At 55.0% G+C, this 18030-nt stretch overlaps 1 protein-coding gene across 1 annotated transcript in view; it reads left to right on the top strand.

Moving 5' to 3' along the window:
• Nucleotides 1–18030, top strand: part of LOC132821199 (junctional adhesion molecule B-like) — a 111026-nt gene that overhangs the window by 66948 nt on the left and 26048 nt on the right. The window contains exons 3-4 of the mRNA XM_060833844.1: nt 8960–9073; nt 9551–9700. Of these exons, the coding sequence (XP_060689827.1) occupies nt 8960–9073; nt 9551–9700 (264 nt within the window). The remainder of the gene's footprint in view (nt 1–8959; nt 9074–9550; nt 9701–18030) is intronic.

The raw sequence follows: 18030 nt of genomic DNA, 5'->3' as shown, positions 1-18030 counted from the left end.
CCCAACGCCACACCAGACCCCCATCCACACTGTACACTAGACCACAACCCCCACTCTACACCTGGCCCCTACCCCACTCTACACCTGGTCCCTACCCCCACTCCACACCAGGCCCCCACCCCCACTGTACACCAGGCCCCAACCCCCACTCTATACCTGGCCCCTACCCCACTCTACACCAGGCCCCTATCCCCACTCCACACCAGGCCCCCACCCCCACTGTACACCAGGCCCCTACCCCACTCTGCACCAGCCCCCTACCCCCACTCCACACCAGGCCCCCACCCCCACTGTACACCAGGCCCCTACCCCACTCCGGACCAGGCCCCTAACCCCACTCTACACCAGGCCTCTACCCACACTACACCAGGCCCCCACCCCCACTCTACACCAGGCCCCTACCCTCACTCCACACCAGGCCCCTACCCCACTCTACACCTGGCTCCAACTCTCACTCCACGCTTGTCCCCATCCCCCACTCCACACCAGGCTCCAACCCCCACTCCACACCAGGCCCCTACCACGGTCTACACCTGGCCCCTACCCCCACTCCACACCAGGCTTCTACCCCAACTCCACACCAGGCCCCAACCCCCACTGTACACCAGGCCCCTACCCCCACTCTGCACCAGGCTCCCACCCCCTCTCTACACCAGGCCGCTACACAACTCTACATCAGGCCCCCACCCCCACTGTACACCAGGCTCCTACCCCCATTCTACACCAGGCCCTTACCCCCACTCCACACCAGGACCCTACCCCAACGCCACACCAGACCCCCATCCACACTGTACACCAGACCCCAATCCCCACTCTACACCTGGCCCCTACCCCACTCTACACTTGGCCCCTACCCCCACTCCACACCAGGCCCCCACCCCCACTGTACACCAGGCCCCTACCCCACTCTGCACCAGGCCCCTACCCCCACTCCACACCAGGCCCGAACCCCCACTCCACACCAGGCCCCAATCACCACTCCAACCCAGGCCCCTAACCCACTTTGCACCAGCCCCCTACCCACACTCCACACAATGCCCCTACCCCCACTCTAGACTAGGCCCTGATCCCCACTCTAAACAAGGCCCCCACCCCCAATCTACACCAGGCCCCTACCCCCACTCTACACCTGGCCCCTACCCCCACTCTACACCAGGCCCCTACCCCCATTCTACACCTGGCCCCCTACCCCCACTCTACACCTGGCCCCTACCCCCAGTCCACACCAGGCCCCCACCCCCACTGTACACCAGGCCCCTACCCACTCTGCACCAGGCCCCTACCCCAACTCCACACCAGGCCCCAACCCCCACTCCACACCAGGCCCCAACCCCCACTCCACACCAGGCCCCAATCCCCACTCCAACCCAGGCCCCAACCCCACACTCCACACCAGGCCCCAACTCCCACTCCACACAATGCCCCTACTCCCACTCTACACTAGGCCCTAATCCCCACTCCACACCAGGCCCCTACCCCCAGTCCACACCAGGTCCCTACCCCACTCTGCACCAGGCTCCTACCCCCACTCCACACCAGGCCCCCACCCCACTCTGCACCAGGCCCCCACCCCCACTGAACACCAGGCCCCTACCCCACCCTGCACCAGGCTCCTACCCCCATTCTACACCAGGCCCCTACCCCCACTCCTCACCAGGCCCCTACCCCACTCTACACCTGGCTCCAACTCCCACTCCACGCTAGGCCCCATCCCCCACTCCACACCAGGCTCCAACACCCACTCCACACCAGGCTTCAACCCCCCTCCACACCAGGCCCCTACCCCGGTCTACACCTGGCCCCTACCCCCACTCCACACCAGGCCCCTACCCCAACTCCACACCAGGCCCCCACCCCCACTGTACACAAGGCCCCTACCCCACTCTGCACCAGGCCCCTACCCCCACTGTACACCAGGCCCCTACCCCACTCTGCACCAGACCCCTACCCCCACTGTACACCAGACCCCCACCCACACTGTACACCAGGCCCCAACCCCCACTCTATACCTGGCCCCTACCCCACTCCACACCAGGCCCCTATCCCCACTCCACACCAGGCCCCCACCCCCACTGTACACCAGGCCCCTACCCCACTCTGCACCAGACCCCTACCCCCACTCCACACCAGGCCCCCACCCCCACTGTACACCAGGCCCCTACTCCACTCCGGACCAGGCCCCTAACCCCACTCTACACCAGGCCCCTACCCACACTACACCAGGCCCCCACCCCCACTCTACACCAGGCCCCCACCCCCACTCTACACCAGGCCCCTACCCCCACTCCACGCTCGTCCCCATCCCCCACTCCACACCAGGCTCCAACCCCCACTCCACACCAGGCCCCTACCCCGGTCTACACCTGGCCCCTACCCCCACTCCACACCAGGCTTCTACCCCAACTCCACACCAGGCCCCCACCCCCACTGTACACCAGGCCCCTACTCCCACTCTACACCAGGCCCCTACCCCACTGTGGACCAAGCCCCTACCCGACTCTGCACCAGGCCCCTACCCCCACTGTACACCAGGCTCCCACCCCCACTGTACACCAGACCCCAACCCCTACTCTACACCAGGTCCCTACCCCCATTCCATACCAGGCTCCAACCCCCACTCCACACTGGGCCCCCACCGCCACTGTATACCAGACCCCCACCCACACTGTACACCAGACCCCAACCCCCACTCTATATCTGGCCCCTACCCCACTCTACACCAGGCCCCAACCCCCACTCCACACCAGGCCCCAACCGCCACTCCACACCAGGCCCGAACTCCCATTCCACACCAGGCCCCTACCAACACTCCACACCAGGCCCCAACCCCCAATCCACACCAGGCCCCTACCCCCACTCCACACCAGGCCCCTACCCCCACTCCACACAATGCCCCTACTCCCACTCTACACTAGGCCCTAATGCCCACTCCACACCAGGCCCCCACCTCCACTGTACACCAGGCCCCTACTCCACTCTACACCTGCCCCCTACCCCCACTCTACACAGGCCCCCACCCCCACTCTACATCAGGCCCCTACCCCACCCTGCACCAGACTCCTACCCCCATTCTACACCTGGCTCCATCTCCCACTCCACGCTAGGCCCCATCCCCCACTCCACACCAGGCCCCTACCCCAACGCCACACCAGACCCCCATCCACACTGTACACCAGACCACAACCCCCACTCTACACCTGGCCCCTACCCCACTCTACACCTGGTCCCTACCTACCCCCACTCCACACCAGGCCCCCACCCCCACTGTACACCAGGCCCCAACCCCCACTCTATACCTGGCCCCTACCCCACTCTACACCAGGCCCCTATCCCCACTCCACACCAGGCCCCCACCCCCACTGTACACCAGGCCCCTACCCCACTCTGCACCAGCCCCCTACCCCCACTCCACACCAGGCCCCCACCCCCACTGTACACCAGGCCCCTACCCCACTCCGGACCAGGCCCCTAACCCCACTCTACACCAGGCCTCTACCCACACTACACCAGGCACCCACCCCCACTCTACACCAGGCCCCTACCCCCACTCCACACCAGGCCCCTACCCCACTCTACACCTGGCTCCAACTCTCACTCCACGCTTGTCCCCATCCCCCACTCCACACCAGGCTCCAACCCTCACTCCACACCAGGCCCCTACCACGGTCTACACCTGGCCCCTACCCCCACTCCACACCAGGCTTCTACCCCAACTCCACACCAGGCCCCAACCCCCACTGTACACCAGGCCCCTACCCCCACTCTACACCAGGCCCCTACCCCACTGTACACCAGGCCCCTACCCCACTCTGCACCAGGCCCCTACCCCCACTGTACACCAGGCTCCCACCCCCACTCTACACCAGGCCGCTACACAACTCTACATCAGGCCCCCACCCCCACTGTACACCAGGCTCCTACCCCCATTCTACACCAGGCCCCTACCCCCACTCCACACCAGGACCCTACCCCACTCTACACCTGGCTCCATCTCCCACTCCACGCTAGGCCCCATCCCCCACTCCACACCAGGCCCCTACCCCAACGCCACACCAGACCCCCATCCACACTGTACACCAGACCCCAATCCCCACTCTACACCTGGCCCCTACCCCACTCTACACTTGGCCCCTACCCCCACTCCACACCAGGCCCCCACCCCCACTGTACACCAGGCCCCTACCCCACTCTGCACCAGGCCCCTACCCCCACTCCACACCAGGCCCGAACCCCCACTCCACACCAGGCCCCAATCACCACTCCAACCCAGGCCCCTAACCCACTTTGCACCAGCCCCCTACCCACACTCCACACAATGCCCCTACCCCCACTCTAGACTAGGCCCTGATCCCCACTCCAAACAAGGCCCCCACCCCCAATCTACACCAGGCCCCTACCCCCACTCTACACCTGGCCCCTACCCCCACTCTACACCAGGCCCCTACCCCCATTCTACACCTGGCCCCCTACCCCCACTCTACACCTGGCCCCTACCCCCAGTCCACACCAGGCCCCCACTCCCACTGTACACCAGGCCCCTACCCACTCTGCACCAGGTTCCCACCCCAACTCCACACCAGGCCCCAACCCCCACTCCACACCAGGCCCCAATCCCCACTCCAACCCAGGCCCCAACCCCACACTCCACACCAGGCCCCAACTCCCACTCCACACAATGCCCCTACTCCCACTCTACACTAGGCCCTAATCCCCACTCCACACCAGGCCCCTACCCACACTCCACACCAGGCCCCTACCCCCAGTCTACACCTGGCCCCCTACCCCCACTCTACACCTGGCCCCTACCCCCAGTCCACACCAGGCCCCCACTCCCACTGTACACCAGGCCCCTACCCACTCTGCACCAGGTTCCCACCCCAACTCCACACCAGGCCCCAACCCCCACTCCACACCAGGCCCCAACCCCCACTCCACACCAGGCCCCAATCCCCACTCCAACCCAGGCCCCAACCCCACACTCCACACCAGGCCCCAACTCCCACTCCACACAATGCCCCTACTCCCACTCTACACTAGGCCCTAATCCCCACTCCACACCAGGCCCCTACCCACACTCCACACCAGGCCCCTACCCCCAGTCCACACCAGGCCCCCACCCCCACTCTGCACCAGGCCCCCACCCCCATTCCACACCAGGCCCCCACCCTCACTCTGCACCAGGCCCCCACCCCCACTGAACACCAGGCCCCTACCCCACTCCGCACCTGGCCCCTACCCCCACTCCACACCCGGCCCCTACCCCCACACCGCACCCGGCCCCCACTCCACACCAGGCCCCAACCCCCACCCCACACCAGGGCCGAACCCCCACTCCACACCAGTCCCCAATCCCCACTCCAACCCAGGCCCCTAACCCACTCTGCACCAGCTCCCTACCCCCACTCCACACCAGGCCCCCACCCCCACTGTACACCAGGCCCCTACCCCACTCTGGACCAGGACCCTACCCCCACTCTACACCAGGCCCCTACCCACACTACACCAGGCCCCCACCCCCACTCTACACCAGGCCCCTACCCCACTCTACATCAGGACCCTACCCCACCCTGCACCAGGCTCCTACCCCCATTATACACCAGGCCCCTACCCCACTCTACACCTGACTCCAACTCCCACTCCACACCAGGCCCCTACGCCCACTCCACACCAGGCCCCTACCCCACTCTACACCTGGCTCCAACTCTCACTCCACGCTTGTCCCCATCCCCCACTCCACACCAGGCTCCAACCCTCACTCCACACCAGGCCCCTACCACGGTCTACACCTGGCCCCTACCCCCACTCCACACCAGGCTTCTACCCCAACTCCACACCAGGCCCCAACCCCCACTGTACACCAGGCCCCTACCCCCACTCTACACCAGGCCCCTACCCCACTGTACACCAGGCCCCTACCCCACTCTGCACCAGGCCCCTACCCCCACTGTACACCAGGCTCCCACCCCCACTCTACACCAGGCCGCTAAACAACTCTACATCAGGCCCCCACCCCCACTGTACACCAGGCTCCTACCCCCATTCTACACCAGGCCCCTACCCCCACTCCACACCAGGACCCTACCCCACTCTACACCTGGCTCCATCTCCCACTCCACGCTAGGCCCCATCCCCCACTCCACACCAGGCCCCTACCCCAACGCCACACCAGACCCCCATCCACACTGTACACCAGACCCCAATCCCCACTCTACACCTGGCCCCTACCCCACTCTACACTTGGCCCCTACCCCCACTCCACACCAGGCCCCCACCCCCACTGTACACCAGGCCCCTACCCCACTCTGCACCAGGCCCCTACCCCCACTCCACACCAGGCCCGAACCCCCACTCCACACCAGGCCCCAATCACCACTCCAACCCAGGCCCCTAACCCACTTTGCACCAGCCCCCTACCCACACTCCACACAATGCCCCTACCCCCACTCTAGACTAGGCCCTGATCCCCACTCCAAACAAGGCCCCCACCCCCAATCTACACCAGGCCCCTACCCCCACTCTACACCTGGCCCCTACCCCCACTCTACACCAGGCCCCTACCCCCATTCTACACCTGGCCCCCTACCCCCACTCTACACCTGGCCCCTACCCCCAGTCCACACCAGGCCCCCACTCCCACTGTACACCAGGCCCCTACCCACTCTGCACCAGGTTCCCACCCCAACTCCACACCAGGCCCCAACCCCCACTCCACACCAGGCCCCAATCCCCACTCCAACCCAGGCCCCAACCCCACACTCCACACCAGGCCCCAACTCCCACTCCACACAATGCCCCTACTCCCACTCTACACTAGGCCCTAATCCCCACTCCACACCAGGCCCCTACCCACACTCCACACCAGGCCCCTACCCCCAGTCTACACCTGGCCCCCTACCCCCACTCTACACCTGGCCCCTACCCCCAGTCCACACCAGGCCCCCACTCCCACTGTACACCAGGCCCCTACCCACTCTGCACCAGGTTCCCACCCCAACTCCACACCAGGCCCCAACCCCCACTCCACACCAGGCCCCAACCCCCACTCCACACCAGGCCCCAATCCCCACTCCAACCCAGGCCCCAACCCCACACTCCACACCAGGCCCCAACTCCCACTCCACACAATGCCCCTACTCCCACTCTACACTAGGCCCTAATCCCCACTCCACACCAGGCCCCTACCCACACTCCACACCAGGCCCCTACCCCCAGTCCACACCAGGCCCCCACCCCCACACTGCACCAGGCCCCCACCCCCATTCCACACCAGGCCCCCACCCTCACTCTGCACCAGGCCCCCACCCCCACTGAACACCAGGCCCCTACCCCACTCCGCACCTGGCCCCTACCCCCACTCCACACCCGGCTCCTACCCCCACACCGCACCCGGCCCCCACTCCACACCAGGCCCCAACCCCCACCCCACACCAGGGCCGAACCCCCACTCCACACCAGTCCCCAATCCCCACTCCAACCCAGGCCCCTAACCCACTCTGCACCAGCTCCCTACCCCCACTCCACACCAGGCCCCCACCCCCACTGTACACCAGGCCCCTACCCCACTCTGGACCAGGACCCTACCCCCACTCTACACCAGGCCCCTACCCACACTACACCAGGCCCCCACCCCCACTCTACACCAGGCCCCTACCCCACTCTACATCAGGACCCTACCCCACCCTGCACCAGGCTCCTACCCCCATTATACACCAGGCCCCTACCCCACTCTACACCTGACTCCAACTCCTACTCCACACCAGGCCCCTACGCCCACTCCACACCAGGCCCCAATCCCCACTCCAACCCAGGCCCCAACCCCACACTCCACACCAGGCCACAACTCCCACTCCACACCAGGCTCCCATCCCCACTCCGCACCAGGCCCCTACCCCCACTCCACACAATGCCCCTACTCCCACTCTACACTAGGCCCTAATCCCCACTCCACACCAGGCCCCCACCTCCACTGTACACCAGGCCCCTACCCCACTCTACACCTGCCCTCTACCCCCACTCTACACCAGGCCCCCACCCCCACTCTACACCAGGCCCCTACCCCACTCTACATCAGGCCATTACCCCACCCTGCACCAGGCTCCTACCCCCATTCTACACCAGGCCCCTACCCCCCACTCCACACCAGGACCCTACCCCACTCTACACCTGGCTCCATCCCCCACTCCACACCAGGCCCCTACCCCAACGCCACACCAGACCCCCATCCACAATGTACACCAGACCCCAACCCCCACTCTACACCTGGCCCCTACCCCACTCTACACCTGGCCCCTACCCCCACTCCACACCAGGCCCCCACCCCCACTGTACACCAGGCCCCTACCCCACTCTGCACCAGGCCCCTACCCCCACTCCACACCAGGCCCGAACCCCCACTCCACACCAGGCCCCAATCCCCACTCCAACCCAGGCCCCTAACCCACTTTGCACCAGCCCCCTACCCACACTCCACACAATGCCCCTACCCCCACTCTACACTAGGCCCTGATCCCCACTCCAAACAAGGCCCCCACCCCCAATCTACACCAGGCCCCCACCCCCACTGTACACCAGGCCCCTACCCCACTCTGCACCAGGCCCCTACCCCCACTCCACACCAGGCCCCAACCCCCACTGTACACCAGGCCCCTACCCCACTCCGCACCAGGCCCCTACCCCCACTCCACACCCGGCCCCTACCCCCACACCGCACCAGGCCCCTACCCCAATTCCACACAATGCCCCTACCCCCACTCTACACTCGGCCCTAATCCCCACTCCACACCAGGCTCCCACCCTACCTCCGCACCAGGCCCCTACCCCCAGTCCACACGTGGCTGGTTGCCGACTAACATTTAACGGGGATCTGTAGAATTGCCTAGCATTGGAGAATTCCCCATCCAGAGCCCCGCCTGTCACCCCTGATCCCCCACTCATACGGTTTTGTGCTTGTTGTTTCCAGCGGCTCATCTTCCCTGTGTCTTCAACTTGCAATCAACTCAGACCCCTCGGGTGGAATGGAAGAAAATCAAAGGAAAACAAGTCACCTTCATGTACTTTGATCGTGCTCTGACTGGTAGGTCTGACACAGTGAAATAGCCTCTCGCTCTCTCTCGCTCTCTCTCACACACACACACACACTGCAGAGACTGGACGTCCATGGTGAAGATGAGGTGTTGGGACCGGGGAACCGAAAGTCATGGAGGAGGTGGAGGGCATGGGTGGTGAACCGAACGTAGATGAGGAGTTCAGGGTAGCTCCACTCCTATGGAAATGGGGTCCAGTCTTTGGGAGCTTTAACTGTCATTTTAATATATTTAAACATAGATTTACAAAAGAGATCAACCTGGGGGTGCAGTCTGCTCTGTTGGAGAGGATGGTAAAGAGTCCGATGTACTAAAGCAAAGTCCTGAGCACATATTCCCTGCTCTTCTTTGACATAGTTCCATGGGCTATTTTTGGGATGTTCCATGGACATGAAAGGTGCTGCGTAAATGCAAGTGCCCACCCACCTTTAACCTTACAGTCTTTTTCTGGTTTGTTTTGCGTGAAGGTGAATACAAGGACCGGGCGAAAATGAAGGGGTACAGCATCGAGCTGCTCCGGGTCACCCGTGATGACATGGCCACGTATCGCTGTGAAGTGACCGCCAAGGATGACACGATTGTCTTTGCTGAGAAGGAGTTCAAACTCTCTGTCCTGGGTGAGCTCTCCGCTAGGTTAAAGGTCATTGTTAACAAACCAGCTCTTCCAGGGGTAACAAAACACTCGGAATCTGCCCGTCTTGAAAGAGAGTCACACCGGACTCGAAGCGCGAACTGATTTTTTTCGTTTCTCTCTGCTGCATTTCTCCAGCACTTTCTGTTTTTATCTCTGATTGCCAGCATCCCCGCAATATTTTGCTTCAGTTGGCCGGAACGGCACAGCCCACATCCGTAGCAGACTGCCTGGTCGCTGAGAGAGTCTTGCTACGTGTCTTCGATACCATATGTTGGGTTGTTGGCTTTTGGTTGGATGTCTGCAGAGTAGTGAGTATCTGCCTGGCCCCAGGTTGCACTGGCATTCGTCAAGTACCCCACAGAATCGGAGGCAACGACAGATTCGGTTTGTCGGAATCATTTGATCGGAGAAAATCATTTCTCCGCTTCACCTGACTCTGTTCACATCCATCTGCAGCCTCACCGCTCTGCAGGGTGTCCTTGCTTTGGAGAGAAAGTACAGCCAAGGTACATTAGATCAGACCCTCCTGTATTCCGTGAGATCTAACCTTGCTAATCAGTCTCCCATGCGGAACCTCGTCGAACACCTTACTGAAGTCCATATAGATCACATCTACCACTCTGCCCTCATCAATCCTCTTTGTTACTTGCTCAAAAAACTCAATAAAGTTTGTGAGACATGATTACCCACGCACAAAATCATGTTGACTATCCCTAATCAGTCCTTGACTTTCCAAATACATGTACATCCTGTCCCTCAGGATTCCCTCCAACAACTTGCCCACCACCAATGTCAGGCTCACCAGTCTATAGTTCCCTGGCTTGTCTTTACTGCCCTTCTTAAACAGTGACACCATGTTAGCCAACCTCCAGTCTTCCTGCACCTCACCTGTGACTATCGATGATACAAATATCTCAGAAAGAGGCCCAGCAATCGCTTCTCTAGTTTCCCACAGAGTTCTGGGAATCAGGTCCTGAGGCGTTATCCACTTTTATGCATTTCAAGACATCCAGCACTTTCTCCTCTGTAATACGAACAATTTGCAAGGTGTCAGCATCTATTTCCCTACATTCTATATCTTCCATATCCTTTTCCACAGTACAAACTGATGCAAAATACTCATTTAGTATCTCCCCCATTTTCTGCGGCTCCACACAAAGGCTGCCTTACTGATCTTTGAGGGACCCTATTTTCTCCTTATTTACCCTTTTGTCCTTAATGTATTTGTAAAAACTCTTTGAATCCTCATTAATTCTATTTGCCAAAGCTATCTCACGTCCCTTTTTTGCCCTCCTGATTTCCCTCTTAAATATACTCCTATTTCCTTTATACTCGTCTAAGGATTCACTTGATCTATCCTGTCTATACCTGACATATGCTTCCTTCTTATTCTTAGCTGAGAATGTGTTGCTGGAAAAGTGCAGCAGGTCAGGCAGCATCCAAGGAACAGGAAATTCGACGTTTCAGGCATAAGCCCTTCATCAGGAATGGGCTTATGCCCGAAATGTCGAATCTCCTGTTCCTTGGATGCTGCCTGACCTGCTGCGCTTTTCCAGCAACACATTCTCAGCTCTGATCTCCAGCATCTGCAGACCTCACTTTTCCCCTTCTTATTCTTAACCAAACCCTCAATTTCTTTAGTCATCCAGCATTCCCTATACCTACCAGCCTTTCCTTTCACCCTAACAGGAATATATTTTTTCTGGATTCTCGTTATCTCATTTCTGAAGGCTTCCCATTTTCCTGCCATCCCTTTACCTGCGAACATGTGCTCCCAATCAGCTTTTGAAAGTCATTCTAACATGGGTCAGTGCTGGGACAATAATTATTTACCAATATATTATTGACTTAGAGGAAAGTGAATGTACTATCACCAGGTTTGCAGATGAGACAAAAACATGTGGGAAGACAAGTAGTGGGAAAGACACAAAGCCTGTGTCAAGGGATATAGGAGGGTTAAATGCAAATACAAAAATGGGCAAAAACTTGGCAGGTGGAATATAATGTGGGGAAATGTGAGGTTAGGCAGGTTGGGCTGGAAGAATAGAGTCATAGAGGGCTACAGCCCATGTACAGTGCTCTAGTCAAAAAAACAAGCACCTAACTCTCTCCATTTTCCATCTCTTGGCTCAGAGAGAAGGTGAATATTATTTAAATGGAGAAAGGCTGTAGAGAGCTGTGGGATAGAGGGATTTGGGAGTCCTCATCCGTGAATCACAAAAAGCTAGTGTCCACGTTTACTGGATAATAGGGAAGGCAGATGGAATTGTTTTTTTAAATCAAAGTGCAACAGTAGGGAGGTTTGGTGAAAACTACACCAGGCATTAATCAAACCATAACTGGAATACTTCACACTGTTGTAAACCCACTATCTAGAGAAAGATTTGCTGGGATTTGGAGGCAGTCCAGAGAAGGTTCACTCGGCTAACATCAGGTATGGAGGGGCTGACTTATGAGGAGAAGTTGACTTGATTTGGATCGGTTTTGTTGGAATTTCGAAGAATGAGAGATGACACGCGAGACTATTGTAGGACTCGACAGGGTAGATGCAGAAAGGTTGTTTCCCCTTCTGGAAGAGTCTCAGAGAGCAAAACCTCAGAATAAAGGGATTCCAATTTGAAACAGACATGAGGAGGTATTTCTCCTCTGAGGGGGGTGAATCTGTGAAATTGTGTACCACAGAGGGTGGTTGAGGCTGGGATATTGGAGGTTGAGATAGACCCATTTTTAATCAGTAAGGGAATCAAGAGTTATGGGGAAAAAGCAGGGAAATAGAATTGAGGATTATCAGGTCAGCCATGATCTCACTGAATAACAGCAGATTCAATGGGCTGAATGGCCTACAACTGCTCCTGTGTTAAATAATCTAATTGCCCTTGAATTGGGTGGTATACTTGGCCGGTTCTGCATCTGCAGTTTTTTTTGTCTCTAACCAATCCTACTTTAAGCCAGAAGGGCAGGGAACAAAAACATAAATTGCTGGAAAGTTTCAACAGGTCTGGCAGCATCTGTGGAGCGATATCAGAGTTAATGTTTCTGGTCACTGAAGAGTCTGCCACGTTACTGTGTGTCTGGAGTCACATGTAAGCCAGACAGGGTAAGGATGGCATATTTCCTTCTCTCATCCTTTACATTAATGAACCCAGATGGGATTTTAATGATAATTGGTGATTCCAAATTCCGTTAATCGATATTATATTTCACCATTTGCCATCATGGCATTTAACCTTACGTTCCCAAGTTTTAAAAATTAATTTATATGTTTGCAAGAAATAATTAGGCCACAGGATGCAATTATTTTCAGTGAGATCTTTCAGGGACATTTTGGAGGCAAAAACACGAGGGGAAACTAAAACACAGTTATCATGTGTGACTGGGGAGTAAGGGTCAATTGGAGCATTCGAGAATTCATTGGATGATCATTTGAATAGAAATAAGGGGCAAGGGTATGGGGAAAATCAGCAGATTGGCACCAGGTAATGGTGTTTGTTTGCAGAGCTGGTGCAGAGCTGAAAATGTATTGCTGGAAAAGCGCAGCAGGTCAGGCAGCATCCAAGGAACAGGAAATTCGACGTTTCGGGTATAAGCCCTTCATCAGGAATGGGGCTGATGAAGGGCTTATGCCCAAAACGTCGAATTTCCTGTTCCTTGGATGCTGCCTGACCTGCTGCGCTTTTCCAGCAACACATTTTTAGCTCTGATCTCCAGCATCTGCAGACCTCACTTTCTCCTTGCAGAGCTGGGTGCAGTCATGATGGGCTGAATGGCTGGTTAGATTCTTATTGATATGTGGTGATATCATGCCCTCTGCTGGTACTGACACAGTACTGCGTCCAACCCCTGGACATAAAATCTGGAACAACAGTGAATGCTGGAAATCTGAAGCACAAACAGAACTGCCCTGAGGAAGGGTCACTGGACCAGAAACATTAACTCTGATATCGCTCCACAGATGCTGCCAGACCTGTTGAAACTTTCCAGCAATTTATGTTTTTGTTCCCTGCCCTTCTGGCTTAAAGTCGGATTGGTTAGAGACAAAAAAAACTGCAGATGCTGAATTCAAGGTAGACGAGCAGGAGGCTGGAAGAGCACAGCAAGTCAGGCAACACTTCTCGTCCTCTTGATGCTGCCTGGCTTGCTGTATTCTTCCAGCCTCTTGCTTGTCCACTTTTTAAATTAGCATTGGGATAGGAAAGTCAATATCAAGGTGTCACCTCCTGGTTATCATTGAGTCACAGAGTTTTGTAACATAGAAAGAGGTCCTTCAGCCCATACTCGCAAGGTTTGTGAAGGTTTGTAGCTCAGGTTGTGGTTTAGGTAGCTCAGTTTTATTCTGGGACAGGCTAACCAAAGACATGCCAGAGAATTCCTAGAGGCCTGACACTCCAACCACAACGCCATAAACAAACACATAGATCGAGATGCCATCTATCAACCCCTCAGAAAACAAACAAGAAATGACATCACCACAAACCCCAGGAACCCCCATCCAGGAGTAAGATATAAATAGAAAGCAGGAGACAACAGCTGATGATGTTACCTAGCCAGGTAATGAAACATCTGGATATCAAACCTACAGCTCAGCGAGCAAACCTACACCCTGTGTTTGTACTGTTCATCAACCACTTACCTACTGTGGTCTTACTATCCAGCACTTGGAACCTACCCTAGAATGCCTTTTCAAGTGTTCAGCTAAATACTCAAATGTTCTCTCCTCTATCACTCTTTCAGACAGCGAGTTCTGGATATCCATCACCTTCTGGGTGAAAGAATTCTTCCTTAAATTCCCTCTCAACCTCTTGCCCTGTACCTTAAATCTGGGCAAAAGGGAGGACTGCAGATGCTGGAGATTAGAGTCAAGATTAGCTGGAAAAGCACAGCAGGTCAGGCAGCATCCGTGGAGCAGGAAAATCAATGTATCAGGCAAAAGCCTAAATCTATGCCCCTGGTTAGTGACCCCTTTACCAAGGAGAAAAGCTTCTTCCTATCTATGTCCCTAATTATCAATCGGGGTCCCCCCTCAGCCTTCTCTTCGCTAAGAAAAACAACTCTTTGGTATAACAATGATGTACATCTTATTTTTTGTTGCTTTCCTTTATCCTCTTGATAGCCAACTGATTGTTGTGACCACAAAGCTCTCAAGCCCAACTGCAGTGATTTTTATTTTGCTTCTGATCCAACAACATTATGATGACTTGGATCAATAGAAATGGTGTTTCTGCAGCTTAAACTGAAGCCTCAGCTTGAGGTGTTGTAAAATCATTTGTAGGATGTGGACATCGCTGGCTGGGCCTGCATTTAATGCCCCATTTGCCCTTGAGCTTCAGTTGGTTAGCAAAGACTAATTATACTATAGGGAGGAGACCCAGGGTTCTTCCGGTGTCTTGACCAACATTGTCCACTTAACATCTCCACCACAAGAAAAAGGATGACCTGTTTCACCCTTTTCATGAGCTCCAAAACAATTCACTGCCCAAGAAGCCCATCAAGTCTTTGTTGATGAATGTTATGTGTAATGTGTTGCCCGACACTCATAACTATCTTCAGCTGCTTAGATGGTCTGGAATAATGACTCCTTCTCAGAATATGCGACTACCATATGGATGGAGAATCTGGAAGAATTTGGAGTTAGTCTTGGAATTCTTGGGGGCAGTGAAGGTCTACATCGTTGAACAAATTAGGCAGACTTTTGATCTGTGACAGAGTCCAGACTTCTCAGCAACTTGTAGAAAGGATAGACAGGAACAAATTTACAAAAGAAATTGCAGAAAGGGACAAAAATTATATTGTTTGTTATACTGGAGGAGCATAATTGTCCAATTATAAACTGGGATTGTAGTAAAGGGCAAGAATCCCTAAAGTGTAATCAAGATTTTCTTTTCCCCAGCAGTAAATTTCCAATTCAACACCAAAAGAAAACACTTCTAGACCTGGTTCTTAGGGAGTGAAATGGGCCCGAAGTCATTAGGAGAATACTTGTGAGACAGTGGTCACTGTATCATAAGGGAGAAAGTGAGGACTGCAGATGTTAGAGATCAGAGTCAGAAAGTGTGGTCCTGGAAAAGCATAGCCGGTCAGGCAACATCCAAGGAGCAGGAGAATTGATGTTTTGAGCATACTCCTGATGAAGGGCTTATGCTCGAAACGTCAATTCTCCTGCTCCTCGGATGCTGCCTGATTGGATGTGCTTTTCCAGCGCCACACTGTATCATAAGATTCAGGGTTACTGTGGAAAAGGATAATGAACATTTCATAGAGTCATTAAAGATATAAAAGAGACCTAAGGAGCAACTTTTTCACGCAGAGGGTGGTACGTGTATGGAATGAGCTGCCAGAAGATATGATGGAGGCTGGTACAATTGCAACATTTAAGACGCATTTGGATGTGTATATGAATAGGAAGGGTTTGGAGGGATATGGTCCAGGTGCTGGCAGGTGGGACTAGATTGGGTTGGGATATCTGGTCGGCGTGGACGGGTATCCCAACCCAATCTAGTCCCACCTGCCAGTATACAGCCCACATTCCTCCAAATCCCTCCTATTCATATATCCATCCAAATGCCTCTTAAATGTTGCAATTGTACCTGCCTCCACCACTTCCCCTGGCAGCCCATTCCACACATGTACCACCCTCTGCGTGAAAAAGTTGCTCCTTAGGTCTCTTTTATATCTTTCCCCTCTCACCCTAAACCTATGCCCTCTAGTTCTGGACTCCCCAACCCCAGGGAAAAGACTTTGCCGATTTACCCTATCCATGCCCCTCATAATTTTATAAACCTCTATAAGGTCACCCCTCAACCTCGGACGCTCCAGGGAAAACAACCCCAGCCTGTTCAGCCTCTCCCTATAGCTCAAATCCTCCAACCCTGGCAACATGCTTGTAAATCTTTTCTGAACCCTTTCAAGTTTCACAACATCTTTCCGATAGGAAGGAGACCAGAAGGAGACGCAATATTCCAACAGTGGCCTAAACAATGCCCTGTACAGCCGCAACATGACCTCCCAACTCCTGTACTCAATACTCTGACCAATAAAGGAAAACATACCAAATGCCTTCTTCACTATCCTATCTACCTGCGACTCCACTTTCAACAAACTATGAACCTACACTCCAAGGTCTCTTTGTTCAGCAACACTCTCTAGGACCTTAAGTGTATAAGTCCTGCTAAGATTTGCTTTCCCAAAATGTAATGCCTCACATTCGTCTGAATTAAACTCAATCTGCCACTTCTTAGCCCATTGGCCCATCTGGTCAAGATCCTGTTGTAATCTGAGGTAACCCTCTTCGCTGTCCACTACACCTCCAATTTTGGTGTCATCTACAAACTTATTAACTGTACCTCTTATGCTCGCATCCAAATCATTTATGTAAATGACAAAACGTAGAGGACCCAGCATCGATCCTTGTGGCACTCCACAAGTCAGAGGCCTCCAGTCTGAAAAACACCAGCACCTTTGAGCCAGTTCTGTATCCAAATGGCTAGTTCTCCCTGTATTCCGTGAGATCTAACCTTGCTAATCAGTCTCCCATGGGGAACCTTGTCAAACGCCTTACTGAAGTCCATATAGATCACATCTACCTCTCTGCCCTCATTAATCCTCTTTGTTACTTCCTCAAAAACCTCAAATCAAGTTTGTGAGACATGATTTCCCATGCACAAATCCATGTTGACTATCCCTAATCAGTCTTTGCCTTTCCAAATACATGTACATCCTGTCCCTCAGGATTCCCTCCAACAACTTGCCCACCACCCACTGGTCTATAGTTCCGTGGCTTGTCTTTACTGCCCTTCTTAAACAGTGGCACCACGTTAGCCAACCTCCAGTCTTCCGGCACCTCACCTGTGACTATCGATGATACAAATATCTCAACAAGAGGCCCAGCAATCATGTCTCTAGGGTACACCTGATCAGGTTCTGGGGATTTATCCACCTTTACCCGTTTCAAGACATCCAGCACTTTCTCCTCTGTAAGATGAACAATTTGCAAGATGTCAGCATCTATTTCCCTACAGTCTATATCTTCCATATCCTTTTCCACAGTACACACTGAAGCAAAATACACATTTAATATCTCCCCCATTTTCTGTGGCTCCACACAAAGGCCGCTTTGCTGATCTTTGAGTGGCCCTATTCTCTCTCTAGTTAGCCGTTTGTCCTTAATGTATTTGTAAAAACTCTTTGGATTCTCATTAATTCTATTTGCCAAAGCTATCTCATGTCCCCGTTTTGCCCTCCTGATTTCCCTCTTAAGTATACTCCTACTTCCTTTATACTCTTCTAAGGATTCACTCGATCTGTTCTGTCTATACT

Source organism: Hemiscyllium ocellatum, chromosome 12 (assembly GCF_020745735.1).
Source record: "Hemiscyllium ocellatum isolate sHemOce1 chromosome 12, sHemOce1.pat.X.cur, whole genome shotgun sequence".
In the NCBI taxonomy this organism is placed as follows: domain Eukaryota; kingdom Metazoa; phylum Chordata; class Chondrichthyes; order Orectolobiformes; family Hemiscylliidae; genus Hemiscyllium; species Hemiscyllium ocellatum.
Note: the sequence above shows the minus strand (reverse complement) of the source record. Positions and strands in the feature narration are given on the sequence as shown.